The following is a 16,008-nucleotide window of genomic DNA, read 5'->3' as shown; positions in this document are numbered from 1 at the left end:
CATGTCGGTGTTGAATTTTTTATAACTAAAACGTGTTAGCTAATGGATGGAAATATCGAAATTCAAATTCATTTGTTAAAAATATATTATATAATTAAAAAAAATTTAAAAATATATAATCAAATTTCATAATAAAATATATCTAAAAGCAAATTTATAATTATAAAAAGATTTGATAGAAAAAGAAGAAAAATACAAGTCTAATATACATATTCACTTTTTCTAAATAATCAAGAGCATACATTAAAAATTAAAAATTACAACAATGAAAAGTATATAACAAATATAACTTTTTTCACTCTGAAATTATTCTAAATCACATAGATTTTAGTAAAATAATTATATATTTTTCGGAATATATAATTAAACTACCAAAAATACCCTTCTAAATTGGTGAAACGGGGTTTTTGCGAGTTCATCCATTACTATAATGTGTATTAAAAGGTTGCCCGTTATGATCAAATCCACTACAACTAGCCCTAAACGGTAATAATTTTGTGCTTTGCCCATTTTGTGTTAACGGATGGTGTAAACTTTTACTAAACTTATAATAACCTCTTAAAATAATTTAAATAAAAAAATAAAAGCTTGTAAAATTCACTTTAATTATAAGTTTCCGTCAATTTTTTTTATTGACATTTTTACATAAAATAAAGCTGGTGATTCTTATCTTATAATTTTTTATATAGAATATCATAACTATCGGTAGTGAAGTTGTTAGGCAATGTGTATATTTGCGGTAGGTTTTTTTCCTTTTTTATTTTTTATTTTTACCTAATCTCATGTAATTTTTTTACTTCAAATATTTGTTAATGTTAATTTATGATAGTTAAATTTTATTAGGCATCTCAAATAATTATAAATTTTTAGGGAAAAAAAAAGAAACTAAACATCAAATTATTTTCATTCGGTGTTAATAATTTTTTATTCTTTAAATTTGTAGTTAATTAATATATAAAAAAAGGTTTTGTTCTTTTTTTTTTAATGGAAAATATAACTTCATTAAGTAGGAAACAAAGGAATAAACTACAAAGGCCTTTCTTCCAAGAAAATACAACCACATTTTGGTGATGTATAGCATATTTTGTCAAACAATGGACATCCGTATTTGTGTTTGTACTTAGAAACTCTAAATAATATTAATAAATATTTGAAGGAAACAAAATATACACAGTTAAGTGAAAAAAATAAAAATCTCCAACCAAAAATCAATGGGTTACCAAAAGAGATCAAAACAAATTTTTATTTGGATTATTAGGTTTGCTTATTTTTAAATTTAGTTGAACTAATTTAATGTAATGTGGATTTTGGATGCTACAATTTATTGGACAACCATCAGCTGCCTAAATATAGAATATTCAACAAGAAACCAAGAGTCAAATAAACGAGAATGAGAAGTGAGATACACAGACAAATCAAAAAAGCAACAAAATAAAGAGTAGGTGACGGAATGCTCTCTCTCTCTCTCTCTCTCTCTCTCTCTCTTAGTCTCTTAGTCTCACTGACTCCAATGACTTTTCAAGTGCTAGAAGTTTGAATTTAATGAAACCCTCTTCTCTCTTCATCTTCTTAAACGTGGATGGTAGGTCCGGTTCCTCTGCTATTTTCTGCAAAATTCCATTTTCTGATTCGATGTAATTTTCATTCAAAACGGCGTGTTCTCCCAAAACTTTTGACGGAAGACTAGTATTTTTGTTTTGGCGAAACACAAAAAACTAGTATTATCAATTTTACATGTTTACTGTTTTCAAATTTATACATGAAACGATGTGATACTATCTAAATAAACTTAAATAATGGTATCTGATTTCTATCATTAATAAACAAATTAATCAAAAGCAATAATGTCAGTAAAATAAGACGTCTAAATTACTCAGGAAACAGAAGAAAATGGCTAAACTATGGTCATTGCCTCTGTTGTTTTCTTGTCCTACACGTATTTATAGAACAAATCAACTCCATCGAAGAAAGAGGACTTGGTTAGATACATTTTTTTTTTTTTTTTCTTTTCGTGAAGACTGGTTATATATATATATATATATATATAAATGGAAAGATGTGTAGCCATTTCAGATACCAAAATTTTAATTTAAGAACATAAATTATTATTCCGTGCGGAGCAAAAACAAAAGGAATAGAAACCCAACCATATAAAATACGTATATTGTGTTTCTTTTAAAAAAAAAAAAATGTATATTGTGTCAAACTTGATTACGACGAAGAAGCTACTTTGCTTTCAATAAAAGAGAAGTCATTGCAAAACTACTTCTCTCCACTAAAATCTGACATGTTCCTCCCCGACAACAAAGCTATTTTTATTTTTAAGAAAAAAAAATGGGAAATATAACACAATGTATTAAAACAACATTATATTTAAAAATTCCCCAAGACTAGAGAAGGGGATTTTCCTTACAAAAGATGTAAAGTGTTTAAGGTAAGAACAAATCATCAAACCAAAAATAGTGCATATTTGAGCCAAAAAAAAAAGAAAAAAAAAAAAGGAAAATAAGCAAGTTTAGACAACAATATATAAATTATGAATCAAGATAACTTTCTTCCAAAAAAAGAAAAAAAGAATCAAGATAAATATTTGTTGGATATATCTGAGATAACAGAAACAAAAAAAATAATAAAAGAAAGAAAAAACAAGTCCACTAATTATTCGCGAGTCTCTCTTATAGCGGTAACAATTCAATTATGATCGTAAATTACGTATGAAATTCAAATATAGTGTCATTGTCTTTCAATGGTCAAACTTATGATATTTTAGTTGAATATTATTATATTTATCTTAAAAAAGAATATTATCATTTACACAAAAAATGGTTTTTTTCTTTTTTCTTTTTTTCTTTTTTAAATCGCAAAAAATGGTTTAAACGGTGCAAATTGCCAAATCCAAAGGATAATTTTGGCAAGGGACATAATGGTCATGAGAAAGAGTGCACAACTAACACAAACATCAGACACCTGTACGATACTACAAGGTCATGATGTCCAAATTATTTTTTTCTTCCCAAGAAAATGAAAGAAAAAAAAAAAAAAAAGCACATAATGCGAGGAATTTAATGGAAGCAGAGTGTACCCGCCAAGTACACGATCTTCTTTGAGCTGCTTATCCACACCAAAGGACAATCGTCCTCAGAAAGCTGACACTATTAGATTTTAAAGGGGGAAACCACCCCAGAAGCAAAAAGAAAAAAAAAGAAAAAAAAAGAAAAAAAAAAAAAGGGTATGCTCAGAGCTTAGAAGAAAGAACGAGCTCTGTTTTTCTCTTTGTTTTTTGTTTTTTTAATGCTTATGTAATCTCTAAACCCTTTTTTGGTAGAGCGTCTGAAAATCATTGGGTCGAGATGGAAAACAAAGGTGAAACTTTAGAAGCCGTGTTGAAGGAAGCTGTTGATTTGGTACTGAAACAGAGCATTTCTTCATCTCTCTGTTCTTTTCTTGTTTTTAATAAGCACTATTTATGGTTTGGTGATTGGTGTTGGTGTTTGTACTGTGTTAATTTTTTTTTTTTTAACATGGTTTTTGCTTCTGGGTTGGTGATGAAATTGAAAACTTGGGTTTGCAGGAGAACGTGCCGCTTGAAGAGGTTTTTCAGACCTTGAGGTGTAACTCACATGGCCTCACATCAGAGGCTGCGCAACAAAGGTTGGTCATTTTCGGCCACAACAAACTTGAGGAGAAGAAGGTACTAGTATTTGATTCTGCTTCTTTTTATTTTATTTATCTTCTATCTGTTTTGTCTTCTCGGAGTGTACTTCCTGAAAAGAGTTCACCTTTAGTTTTACAGAGGAATTTCCTTCCTTCCTATCGATATATATGGAGCCCATAAGAAACTTTTTGTTAAAAAGAAAAAGAAAAGTTTTCTTCTGGGAATGCTTGGCAAATTGTCTGTTTTTGTTCTCCCCTGTATAGGTTCGGTGTTTTTGATGTTTTATGGTTCTGTCTCTGTATTTTGGGTTTGACAGGAAAGTAAGTTTTTGAAGTTCTTAGGGTTTATGTGGAACCCTCTATCATGGGTTATGGAAGCTGCAGCTATCATGGCCATTGCGCTAGCCAACGGAGGAGTGAGTGTTATTTTATTTTATTTTATTTCAATCTTTATCTCGTTTTTGTTGTGCGAGCATATTTTTTAACCCAAAAAAAAAAAAAAAAATCTATATGAAACACCCAGAAAGCAACAATAATCTGAGTTCATAACAGGCCATCTTTTTAAACGAACAACTTCTTCTTCTTCTTCTTTCTTCTTCTTTCTTCTTCTCTCTCTCTCTCTCTCTCTTTATTTATTTATTTATTTTTTTTTATAGAATTCGTAATTCTATTATTCAAAGTTTCACTTTTTGGGAATTACATTTCTCAGGGAAAACCTCCTGACTGGCAAGATTTTGTTGGGATTATTACTCTGCTTCTTATCAATTCAACTATAAGTTTCATAGAAGAGAACAATGCTGGTAATGCAGCTGCCGCACTTATGGCACGTCTTGCCCCCAAAGCCAAGGTATTCAGCAGAATAGCCCATTAACATTAAGCTGTTAATAGCTATTTATGGATTATTTTTGAAATTTTGCTAAAAAAATTATCAAGTGGATAATAGTTGGTTTCATGCTTTCATTGCCTTATGTGGTGATGTGGGACTATATTAACATCGTGCCAGGTCCTTCGAGATGGGAGATGGAGCGAGGAGGATGCTTCCATTCTCGTTCCTGGTGATATAATCAGTATAAAGCTCGGGGATATTATTCCCGCAGATGCTCGTCTTCTTGATGGTGATCCATTAAAAATTGATCAGGTGCTTTGTCAAGTAGATGTGTTTGTTGGTTGAATTTTAGCAAAATTGAATAGAATGAGCTTTTTATCTTAATGATACCTACTTGGTATTTGCAGTCAGCCCTTACAGGCGAGTCCCTTCCGGCGACAAAGGGTCCCGGTGATAGCGTGTACTCGGGATCCACATGCAAGCAAGGAGAGATTGAAGCAGTGGTTATTGCTACGGGTGTTCATACCTTTTTTGGTAAGGCTGCACACCTTGTGGATAGCACGAATCAACAGGGGCACTTTCAGAAGGTAAAAAGATTCAAATTTATGCATAAGGAAACTTGTGGAATTGGCATTTGTTGCATTAGTATATCTTAGATTATTTTCTTCATTGCTTCCCAATTGATGCTTTGATGAAATTTCAGCATTTTTGTGATCACTCTATAATGGTTTCCTATACTGTGTATACTTAGTTACCTCTTTAAGCTTGTTTCCCTACTCAAATAAATCTGTGATAAGCATGTTTGCTACCTGTATTGACCATTCCTTGTTGCATCCTCCTAAATAGGTCTTGACTGCTATTGGGAATTTCTGTATCTGCTCAATCGCCGTGGGGATGATCATAGAGATCATTGTCATGTACCCAATTCAACATCGGGAATACCGCCCTGGGATTGATAATCTACTGGTTTTACTTATTGGAGGAATTCCCATTGCTATGCCCACAGTTTTGTCGGTGACAATGGCAATTGGTTCTCATCGGTTATCCCAGCAGGTACGTCAAAATGGTGTTGCAGTGTTATAAGCTAGCTTGTTGATATATCTGTTCTTGGTTATAGCCTTGTGGGTTTGCTGGAAGACATGAGTGTTTTTTTTTCCCCCCTTTCTTTGACAATTTTTGCAGGGAGCAATCACTAAAAGAATGACGGCAATAGAAGAAATGGCAGGCATGGATGTGCTGTGCAGTGACAAAACTGGGACCCTGACATTGAATAAACTTTCAGTTGACAAAAATCTTATAGAGGTTGGTTGACGATTGCTGCAGCTGACTGTTGGTTTTGTAACTTTCCGAAGTTCTGTTCTAATATCTTTTCTGAATTCATTTGCTTAGATATTTGTTAAAGGAGTAGATGCAGATACTGTTGTTCTGATGGCAGCTCGAGCCTCTCGTGTGGAAAATCAAGACGCAATAGATGCTGCTATAGTGGGAATGTTGGCTGATCCGAAGGAGGTATATTGATCAGTTATAGTATCATTTTTATATTGGATCTTGAATATTACAATTGATATTAATGTTTCCTTGTGATAAATATACTTTTTTTTACTGCTTTTGTCCACAACATAGGCACGAGCTGGTATTCAAGAGATGCACTTTCTTCCATTTAACCCAACAGACAAGCGGACAGCTCTGACATATATTGACGCTGGTGGTAAAATGCACCGTGTCAGCAAAGGTGCTCCAGAGCAGGTATGAATATGATCACCAAGCTTCAAATTTTCAATTATGATGGTTCTGATGCTATTTTTTAGTAATTCATGCCTGTGATTTGATTATTAGATTTTGAATCTTGTACACAATAAATCAGAGATAGAACGTAGGGTTCATGCTGTCATTGAAAAGTTTGCAGAGCGAGGATTGCGGTCTCTTGCAGTAGCTTACCAGGTAAATAATCTCACATGCTGTAATCTCTAGTTTATATTTTAATAGTGGAGAATCTTGGCGCTCTGTCTCACTCAGTCTAGTATTAGAATTTATTTCCTTTTCTATGTGTTCACCATTTTATCCACAGGAAGTTCCAGATGGTCGAAAGGAAAGCCAAGGAGGACCTTGGCAATTTGTTGGCCTCATGCCTCTGTTTGATCCTCCTAGACATGATAGTGCAGAGACAATTCGTAGGGCGTTAAATCTTGGGGTAAATGTTAAGATGATAACAGGTGTGCCTCCTTTTCATATGATGCCACTGCTATTTTTTTTTTTTTTTTTTTTTTTCCCTCTGGTTATAGTTCATAGAATTATTTATTCCTGCCACTTTCATTTCAGGTTTTTTTGCTAAGGTTTTTTCTTACTGTTTGCATCGATATGCCATCTGGTTGACCCTTTCAATCTCCTTTAGGTGATCAACTGGCAATAGGAAAGGAGACAGGACGACGTTTGGGAATGGGAACCAACATGTATCCTTCATCTGCTTTGTTAGGAGGACAAAAGGATGAGTCGATTGCTGCTTTGCCTGTTGATGAGTTGATTGAAAAGGCTGATGGGTTTGCTGGTGTTTTCCCTGGTAATATATTATCTTTGATATACAGATATTGATTATCTGGAGTTTTGATAGGTGGCATATCATTTAGCCAAGGACAAGTTTCATTACATATGCTTTGGCTGCTAACAGAAGTGCAGGATGCTTGATCCCTCTATTGGGGTGGGAGTGAACCACAACAGCGGTTTATAACTAGTACTTTTTGCATATGATTTTAATACATGATTTCTTAATTGGCCTTGTTGGTGCAGAGCACAAATATGAAATTGTGAAACGATTGCAAGCCAGAAAACATATATGTGGAATGACTGGTGATGGAGTCAATGATGCTCCTGCTCTTAAAAAGGCTGATATTGGCATTGCTGTGGCGGATGCAACTGATGCAGCTCGGAGTGCTTCTGACATTGTCTTGACCGAACCTGGCTTGAGTGTCATCATAAGTGCTGTCCTAACTAGCCGGGCAATATTTCAGAGGATGAAAAATTACACGGTGAGTTTGAGGTCCTGATTGTTTTGAGTTTTCTCCAAGTGCTCATCGAGAAGTTAGGCTGCACATAAAATGCCTCTCAAAAACTAATTTACCTCAGCCAAGAATAGCATGGTATTTTAACTTTTTCATGAGGCATTGGTAATGACTGTTGGAGACCAGACGTTAATTCATTATTCAATCTTGTGATTGGAGAATAAAAGTATGGGTTTGGTTTAGGCGATCCACAAAGAGGCTAGCATGATGTTTAGACAACCTAGTCAAGTTTACTGTTCCTACTGCTGGTAGTTATTTTATTTTTCTATGTACACTAATTGGATTTATTTCTTGGTGCAGATTTATGCTGTTTCCATTACAATCCGTATCGTGGTAAGTTTTCTACTATTGACTATGGTTTGTAGTTCTCTAATGGACCTGATTAATTACTTTTCCTTATCCCTGTGATTAAAATATAATTTGTAAGAGCTCTTCTTATATATCTGATTGTGAACTTGAATTTGATTTCTTATGTAACAGCTCGGTTTCATGTTGTTAGCACTCATATGGCAGTTTGATTTCCCTCCTTTCATGGTTCTAATTATTGCTATCCTTAATGATGGTGCGTATTCTACTTTTCTTTTTCTAGTATTAGTACTATCTTATAGAGTTTAATGACTAAATGATAAATGGAACAAAGTTGCCCTTTCCCCCCCCCCCCCCCCCCCCCCATTTTTCAAATTTAAAATATCCCTAACTGAAGTTACTTCAAAATCCTAATGTACCTTCTCTCTCTCACTAGTTTTCTTGTTGTTGTTGTTGTTGTTGTTGTTGACTGATAACAAGGTATGTGGCATACCAGGTACCATTATGACAATATCAAAAGATAGGGTGAAGCCATCTCCTCTGCCAGATAGCTGGAAGCTTGCGGAGATCTTTGCAACCGGAGTCATTCTTGGTGGTTACTTGGCTATGATGACTGTCATCTTCTTTTGGGCAGCATACAAGACAGATTTCTTCCCTGTAAGTAAAAATAACTTCTACACAAAATAAGTCTTCACCAAATATAATGAGTAATGACATAGTGCACTAACTTATCTTATAGACTGCGATCTTCCAATTTTATTTTCTCCTTTCCATTAATAGCTTCAGAAATGCCTTTCATACAAAATAATAATAATAATAATAATAATAAAATAAATAAATAAATAGAAAACATTTAAATTGTTTGTGTGTTTCTTATGTCCTTCCCATGCACTTTACTGAAATTTTGTATCTCTAGCTGTGTTTATATGTATGAAACGCCACCTAGGTGTGTTCTGATTTCTGAATCAGCTTGCCATTCGATTGAGATATATTGCTTGGATTAATATATACTTGGTGCATGTAATTTTCAGCGTACATTTGGGGTTTCCAGCCTTCAGAAAGAGGATAGAGATGACATTAGAAAACTTGCTTCTGCAGTATACCTGCAAGTGAGTACTATCAGTCAAGCTCTAATATTCGTGACACGAGCCCGGAGTTGGTCTTTTGTTGAGCGTCCTGGTTTGCTACTTGGAGGAGCTTTTGTTATTGCTCAATTGGTGAGTGACTGCCAATTTTTGTTTACCTAATTTGCAGTCTTCCAACATCAGAGATAAATATGATTTGATTTATCTAATATCTGTTGGTGAGCAGATTGCTACATTGATTGCTGTCTATGCAAATTGGAGTTTTGCTGCCATTGAGGGGATTGGATGGGGATGGGCTGGTGTGGTTTGGCTATATAACCTCATCTTCTATTTCCCACTTGATTTTGTCAAATTCATCACCCGCTATGCGCTGAGTGGAAGAGCTTGGGATCTTGTTATTGAGCAAAGGGTACAACTAGCTCTACCTAAATTGACTAATTTTATTCACTAGGGATCCTCATCTGCTCATTTTTTTGTTTTTTGGGTTCAAACTTGCTGTTTTGCAGATTGCTTTTACAAGGAAAAAGGATTTCGGTAAAGAAGAACGCGAACTAAAATGGGCACATGCACAGAGGACTCTCCATGGACTGCACCCACCAGACACCAAGATGTTCACTGACCGTACAAATTATACAGAGCTTAACCAAATGGCAGAAGAGGCAAAAAGAAGAGCTGAGATTGCAAGGTGTATATATATATATACACACTATTATTTTGTTGTCGGTGAAAGTAATTTTACTTGTATGAGATTGAGATCCTTTTAGGAGGACAAATTAGATTGATTTCTTAAAGAGGGATACTAATAATAATGGTTTTCTGATGCACAGACTGAGAGAGCTGCATACACTGAAAGGGCATGTGGAATCGGTTGTGAGACTGAAAGGACTCGACATTGACACAATTCAGCAGGCTTACACTGTCTGAGCTGCCACTACCCCTTTTGAATGCTTTTCGTTCTCTTCACATTGGTGTTGCTTACTGATTATAGTTTAAGAGACTCGTAAATTTGTCATTTTATATTTTACTTTGCGTGGGTATATGTTATATATATATATATATATATATATGAAATTAAATTAATAATCATACATGTAAGTTTTGACCAAAAATAAATCATATATGTAAGTTAATTTGGGCAGCTTCATACTTCACCCAAAAAAAATAAGAATAAAAACCTTAACCCAGCCTACCCACTTCCTTCTTCCTTCCCTTTCTTCACCAAAAGGACATTGTTTTTCTACTAATATTTGCGTTATAAACCTTTACTAGCTTTCCTTTTGTCAATAGGTTTTTTTTATTTTTTATTTTCTAAATCTAAAAATTAGTAACACTCAGAGCTTTCAACAGCATTTACTTGGATGTTAGTTTGTTTCCAACAAATCACATGAATTGTACCATTGCTAATTTATCATATAGACCAACTCAATATTAATAAATTCATTTCCAACAAATCACATGAATTGTACTATTGCTAATTTATCATATAGACCAACTCAATATTAATAAATTCATACTTGGTAGTCATTACCAAAAAAATAAAAATAAAAACAAAAATTCATACGTCATGGTACAGATAACATATAATTATGTTAATATCCTAACATCCATTTTGTTTAATCAACTTGGCTGGCAAATATTGATGGTAAGTATGGAACAAATCATATAATCAAATAAGAAACTAGAATCAATAATATATGTGTGTGTGTGTATATATATATATATATATATATATATTTATTGAAATGAAAGAAGTAATATAACTTGATCATATATACATGCAAGACATCATATGTAGCTTCAGGCTGTAGTTTTAACAAGGTACTCCATAAGACTGATAACAAAATAGATCTAAATAAAACAAATTAAAGAAGCAACACTCTCATGCAGTTACAAGCAACAATTCATAAAAATCCAAATTTCCAAGCAAACATTAAACTTCCAAACAAACATTAGTTCACACCCCCCCCCCCCCCCCCCAAACCAAAGTAATGGAAGAAGAAGAAGAAGAAACACAAATTACACTAGGGTTGAAGCAGGACAATAAGGCAATGGAGGTGTGTGGATTGAATTCAAGCAGTGGGACGGTGTTTCTCAATCTTCTTTTCGAGCTCTTCTTTCTTGGCTCCAATCAGCCTATCCACTTCTTTCCCTTTCTTCACCAGCACGAACGTCGGCATCGCCTGAACCCCAAATTCCTGTGCTACTTTCTTTTTTTTTTTTTTTTAATTATTATTATTTTTTTTTTTACCAACAAAAATGTCATTGCAAAAGATCTAATCTATCTTGTAGATCTAAAACCCAACTAATTATAAATAAATACATAATAATTTAAAAAAAAGAAAAAGAAAGAGAAAATGAGAAAGGAACTTACGGATAACTCGTCGACATCAATCTTAACGAAGTCAACGTCGGTGAACTTGGAAGACAAGGCGTTGAAGATCGGCTCCATTAGCTTGCAGGGTCCACACCATGTCGCTGAGAAATCGATCACCACCTTCCACCATCGTTCATTTTCCATTCCAACACCAATTTATCAGATCATCACCTCTAATTCCTCAAACAAACTCCCCACCCAAAAAAAAAAATAAAAATTCTTAAAATAAAAAAGTACCAGTTTGTTGGATTCTTTGACTTCATTGAAGTGTAGCTGCCACCTCTCCGACGAGTGGAACGACCGCACTTGCGACGGCTCCGACGACGACGCTGCTTCGGCTGCCGCTGGTCCTCCAAGCAGGCTTGACAGTATTCCTCCCATTTTTTTTTGGTTTTTTGTTTTGGTTGGTTGGTTGGTTATATAAAAACTGGCGCACAAGCTACACCAGGATAAGAATATAACAAAATGATTTTATCTTGTAGTAGGAAACTCTCCCTCGCTCAAAAGTATTCTACCATTACACGTGCCATTTGTTAGGACGTCGCTGTCCTTGGGAAAAAAAAAAAATATAATAAAAAATAAAAAATAAAAAATCAAATGGAAAAAAAAAAAAAATTCTAAAATATCACTTATTATAACTTCCTGATCAATGTTTTTTAGAATTTGGAAAAAAAAAATATATATATATATATATATATATGTATATCTATCTGTTCCATAAAGATTCTCATCATACAATATGAAAAAAATTACTAAAATTAAGAAAGTTTATATATATAAAAAAAATACTATAAGTTAGCTTAAACATTTGACAAGCAATTAAATTTCCAAAATTTTATTTGGCCTCCATATGGCTTAGGCTTTGTCTAATTCTCACTCCATAAACATTGAATAATAGAGTTTCATTCATTGAAATGGAACAGGAGTGCCTTGCTTCTTATTGACGATGGACATGGCCATATACCGTGTACCCATTCCAATGGGTACTTCCTCCTCAGGACCCTCCCAGAAGGGAGCTTCACCTTCGCCCACCAAACGCCAGTATCCGGTCCTCAGAGACTCTGCCTGTTCCTCAGTGCAGTTCTGTAGTAATGCTTCCACTCGGAAATTTATCCCAAGAGACCCAAGAAACTGGGACTGAGTCATTGGTCCATGCACAGACACCTCCCCTGTTTAAAATGTTGAAATAACATTATATGTGTCTTCATTTTTTCATATTTCAGTTCCTTCCTTTTCATATATGTTCTTACGAGGAAAAGTACCTGAAACTTCCTCTGCCGAGCGACGGATGGAGGCAAAATCAACATATGCACTGAGATCAGCAGATCCTGGATTGTCTAGAATGTGCACAAATTTATGTTTCCGAATTGCCTGCAACAAATATGGTGTTATTGAAGTTGATAAGAGGAAAGTAGGGATAGGACACAGAAGAGGGGTGGGAAACAAAAGAACAATCTAAGCATGAGCTGAAATGGGATGGTTGTGTACTGCCAATAACAAGTGAAGAGTTCCAGCATAAAACTGAATACCAGCTAGCTACATATTGGTCTTTTTATATATTCAAACAGAACTTTTCTTAGTAAAGTCAATGAATATGGATATCATATTTAGGAATGTAAATGAAGACAATAATCTTAAAGCATGATGATCATCAATAATAATGAAACTCTATCCAAATACAAAGCAAAAGGCACCAACCTGTAGACTATCTGAGACTACTTTATTCAGGCCATAATCAATTATAAGAGCGCCACCTCCATCAGAACTGATTCTCTTAGCAATAGTTTGAGTCAACTCCATTGCTTTGGGGCAAACCTCAATCTGATCAAGCTTTGCAATTTCTTCAGTTGCAGCCCATTTGCAGCGTTTCATCAGATAGAGAATTGCAGGTGTAGGCTGTGGAGATAGAACAAAACGAAACCTATCCCATATTTGAGCACCAAATAACCCAATCAATTCAAAATTAGATATGTGAAGATACTATTCTTGTGAGAGTCATTATTAAATCCTTACGTTGAAGAATCTTCTTCAAGATCAACCATTTTCTCACACCAGCCATGAGAAACTCTCTGTAAAAGAATTAGGAAATTAGAGAGGATACAACCAAATTGAATAAACTACATGGAAACACATTAATATTAAATATTTTTGTCCCATAAAGAAAGACAATAAAATAAATTGGATATTCCTTGACATTCTCTCTGCAGAAAAAACTATTTGTGAAATTGTTACTTAGAGCTCCATGCTTGCTTTTCCTAGTTTTGGGTATTAAAGTGAAAAATTTAAGATTTTGTTTAAGTTTTACTTGGCTAGATTTATATTTGGTCCCCAAATTTGTTTGAGTATATGTGTTCTATTTTTCAACTATCTCATTATACAACATGTGTATCATAGTATATCAGAGTGATAAATTATTAAATAGTTCACATCAGCCCATAAACAATTAGTTACTCAAAAATTCCATCATTTTGTGTTTTATAGATATAGGTCAATTATGGAGATTGCGATCATCAATCTACACAAAACTGAAATCAGTGAGTCAAACCTGAAATTGATGAACTGGCAGAGCATCATAAAATTCATGCGCAATGATGATTGTTGGTACTAGCACAAAGATTGAAAATAAGATTAGAAAAAACTGTAGTCAAACATGAAACAAAACAAACTTTCATATTCAAATTCTTATGATTAAATACAATAAATATACCATCCTTAAAACAATTTACAAAAAATAAATTAAGTAGATGATTGAGTTATATGGTAATTCAGATTACAAAAACTTAGTCAGCAAGAAGATAACTCCTTACATCCTGAAGGAACCTGCTCCAAAGCAGAATGCCATGATACAGGGGTTCCAGCCAATGTGCTAATAGTCCTTTTACCAACATTGTCAGCCATATGATCTTCATCTACACATTTCAAGTTCTGGTGCTGAAGCTTCTGCAAAGTGGGACTACACTCTACCAGGTGTAAATGCAATGATTCAGTGAAGTTCTTGAACTTCGATGCACCCTACAAGAAAAATCTATACCTTTTTAATATAAACTTGGACCTGTTTCTCAATACACCATTGAAGAATATGAAGAAATAAGGCGCACATGGTCTTTCCATTCGTAACTCTAAATAGGAATTCAGATCAGAATTGAGTTTGCATACACGAAGAAGATCCATCATAAGAGTCCCTCGTCCTGGACCTAGCTCAACTAGGTTAACTCTATTGGGTTGCCCCATTTGCTCCCACAGGCACATTGCCCAAACACCAATCATCTAAAGTTCAATTAAAGAAGTAACAAGATGAGTAAATTTTTCGCCAGACGAGCCTTCAAGAGTCAAATAAAGTACATATCGATTGTTTCAATAAACTAGGACGATATAAAAAAAAGAAAGAATTTTAACAAGCAACCAAATTACCTCTCCAAACATCTGGCTTACTTCCGGGGAGGTAATAAAATCGCCTTCTGCTCCAAACACATCTCGATTAATATAGAACCCAGCTTTAGGATTTGTCAAAACTTCCTCCATATACTCAGCAATTGAGATCGGCCCCCCTCGGAACTGACAAATAAACAGTACCAAAATACAAATTTAAGCAAAATAACCCGCATAAGTAGAGAAACAAATTTTGGGATATTCATATAAAGTAATTTACTAGTTAGGTTCTGGGTAATGATAAAAACTCTTCCCACAGGCAATGGCAGAGAACATATATGGTTATTTAACAAGAATCCCAGAATCCTCAAAGCATAAAACTCGCATGTAACCACAGCTTTGATAGTGGGACAGAATCTAATATATCCTATGTCTATACTATCTTCAAAAACTTGGTTGTGTTACTGTTATTCATAGCACCAATGCGAAAGATAACTATTTTAAGCAAAATCTATGTTTCTGAAAAACTTTCTCTAGAATACCAAATAGAGAAAATTCTCTACGCCGGGGGGCCGGTGGTTGGGGGTGGGTGGGTGTGTGGGTGTTTTGGGAAATGAAATTCTGCATCAATAATAAAAGAAAGAACTTGGGAAATGAAAACAAGAAAAAGAAAAAAAAAAAAATATAAGGAACCTTGATAATTCCTTTGAGGTGTTTGACAAGCTCAGAATCTGATGTAGGTTCATGAGAATGCTCTGCCATTCACACAAAAAAAGAAAAAAGGAAAAAAAAAAAAAAGTCCCATCGTATGAATGAACAAGAACAAATAGAAATGAAAAGAAAAATACCATAACAGAGGGGGCGAAGCAACCGTACCAGGTGGATTGTATAGGCCGGAGCGGTCGATGGAGATTGTAGCTGTGGCTTCAGGAGAGTTGGATTGATCAGCGTTGTCATCCGTGTGTCCGATAAAAGAAGTGTTTGGGATTTGGGACGAAGAAGAAAAAGGACATTTGAAAAGCAAAGCAAGAGAAGATGATGGCCGTTGGTTAAGAGAGAAGTAGGCACTGGAACTACGACGAGCAATGGAAGAAGCTTGTGGCACTATTCGTCTCAGCATTTTTGGAACGCTGCTTTCTGTGACCCAGATGGGCTTCGAACTAAAAACTCGCTTCGGTAGTAAAAAGTGTGTTGGAAATCAATGACATTAACATAGGTTTTGGAATATGATGTTGCTTACCATGGGGATGTAGCTCAGATGGTAGAGCGCTCGCTTAGCATGCGAGAGGTACGGGGATCGATACCCCGCATCTCCATTTTATATTTTATTTTTTTTTA

At 34.5% G+C, this 16,008-nt stretch overlaps 3 protein-coding genes and 1 non-coding gene across 6 annotated transcripts; 2 read left to right on the top strand and 2 right to left on the bottom strand.

Annotated features, from left to right (window-relative positions):
* The first annotated feature begins 2,967 nt into the window (after nt 1-2,967).
* On the top strand, nt 2,968-10,015 carry LOC107415589 (ATPase 4, plasma membrane-type). The gene is made up of 21 exons (XM_048472820.2): nt 2,968-3,404; nt 3,572-3,691; nt 3,972-4,070; nt 4,364-4,501; nt 4,658-4,792; nt 4,888-5,067; nt 5,327-5,533; nt 5,663-5,782; nt 5,870-5,989; nt 6,104-6,226; nt 6,317-6,421; nt 6,549-6,693; nt 6,873-7,037; nt 7,265-7,503; nt 7,837-7,869; nt 8,017-8,098; nt 8,339-8,499; nt 8,874-9,059; nt 9,154-9,336; nt 9,434-9,612; nt 9,755-10,015. The coding sequence occupies exons 1-21, from the start codon at nt 3,351-3,353 to the stop codon at nt 9,849-9,851; spliced, it is 2,871 nt and encodes a 956-aa protein (XP_048328777.1). The 5' UTR covers nt 2,968-3,350; the 3' UTR covers nt 9,852-10,015.
* Nucleotides 10,016-10,679: 664 nt separating this feature from the next.
* LOC107409681 (thioredoxin H2) lies at nt 10,680-11,757 on the bottom strand. Its single transcript, XM_048472827.2, has 3 exons — nt 11,539-11,757; nt 11,299-11,421; nt 10,680-11,134 (listed from the first exon to the last, which is right to left on the bottom strand). Exons 1-3 carry the CDS (start codon nt 11,680-11,682, stop codon nt 10,997-10,999), a joined length of 405 nt encoding a protein of 134 aa, XP_048328784.1. The 5' UTR covers nt 11,683-11,757; the 3' UTR covers nt 10,680-10,996.
* Nucleotides 11,758-12,050: 293 nt separating this feature from the next.
* On the bottom strand, nt 12,051-15,872 carry LOC107415552 (uncharacterized). 3 transcript variants are annotated; one of them, XM_016023890.4, is made up of 10 exons: nt 15,547-15,872; nt 15,364-15,425; nt 14,713-14,856; nt 14,458-14,568; nt 14,109-14,313; nt 13,847-13,905; nt 13,315-13,370; nt 13,000-13,222; nt 12,564-12,672; nt 12,051-12,470 (listed from the first exon to the last, which is right to left on the bottom strand). In XM_016023890.4, exons 1-10 carry the CDS (start codon nt 15,788-15,790, stop codon nt 12,208-12,210), a joined length of 1,476 nt encoding a protein of 491 aa, XP_015879376.1. In that variant the 5' UTR covers nt 15,791-15,872; the 3' UTR covers nt 12,051-12,207. The 3 variants fall into 3 exon arrangements, with proteins under 3 accessions (XP_015879376.1, XP_015879377.1, XP_024928620.1); XM_016023891.4 differs by lacking the exon at nt 15,364-15,425 and having other exon boundaries at nt 15,547-15,767; XM_025072852.3 differs by lacking the exon at nt 15,364-15,425 and having other exon boundaries at nt 15,519-15,656.
* Nucleotides 15,873-15,913: 41 nt separating this feature from the next.
* TRNAA-AGC (transfer RNA alanine (anticodon AGC)) lies at nt 15,914-15,986 on the top strand. The gene has a single exon. It is a non-coding gene; the product is annotated as a tRNA-Ala (tRNA).
* The last annotated feature ends 22 nt before the right edge of the window (nt 15,987-16,008 follow it).

The sequence above is a fragment of the Ziziphus jujuba genome, chromosome 4 (assembly GCF_031755915.1).
Source record: "Ziziphus jujuba cultivar Dongzao chromosome 4, ASM3175591v1".
Classification (NCBI taxonomy): domain Eukaryota; kingdom Viridiplantae; phylum Streptophyta; class Magnoliopsida; order Rosales; family Rhamnaceae; genus Ziziphus; species Ziziphus jujuba.
Note: the sequence above shows the minus strand (reverse complement) of the source record. Positions and strands in the feature narration are given on the sequence as shown.

Bases quoted from the DNA above. Each gene is read 5' to 3' on its own strand.
- LOC107409681 (XM_048472827.2), bottom strand. From the start codon at position 11,682: ATGGGAGGAATACTGTCAAGCCTGCTTGGAGGACCAGCGGCAGCCGAA. The intron at 11,422-11,538 runs GTACTTTTTTAT...CGATGGTGGAAG, and splicing joins TCAAAGAATCCAACAAACTG to GTGGTGATCGATTTCTCAGC. The intron at 11,135-11,298 runs GTAAGTTCCTTT...AAAAAAAAAAAG, and splicing joins TTGATGTCGACGAGTTATCC to AAAGTAGCACAGGAATTTGG.
- LOC107415589 (XM_048472820.2), top strand. From the start codon at position 3,351: ATGGAAAACAAAGGTGAAACTTTAGAAGCCGTGTTGAAGGAAGCTGTT. The intron at 5,990-6,103 runs GTATATTGATCA...TCCACAACATAG, and splicing joins TGTTGGCTGATCCGAAGGAG to GCACGAGCTGGTATTCAAGA. The intron at 9,337-9,433 runs GTACAACTAGCT...GCTGTTTTGCAG, and splicing joins ATCTTGTTATTGAGCAAAGG to ATTGCTTTTACAAGGAAAAA.
- LOC107415552 (XM_016023890.4), bottom strand. From the start codon at position 15,790: ATGCTGAGACGAATAGTGCCACAAGCTTCTTCCATTGCTCGTCGTAGT. The intron at 13,223-13,314 runs GTAAGGATTTAA...AATATGGGATAG, and splicing joins CTTGAAGAAGATTCTTCAAC to GTTTCGTTTTGTTCTATCTC. The intron at 12,471-12,563 runs GTACTTTTCCTC...CATTTTAAACAG, and splicing joins CTCGGCAGAGGAAGTTTCAG to GGGAGGTGTCTGTGCATGGA.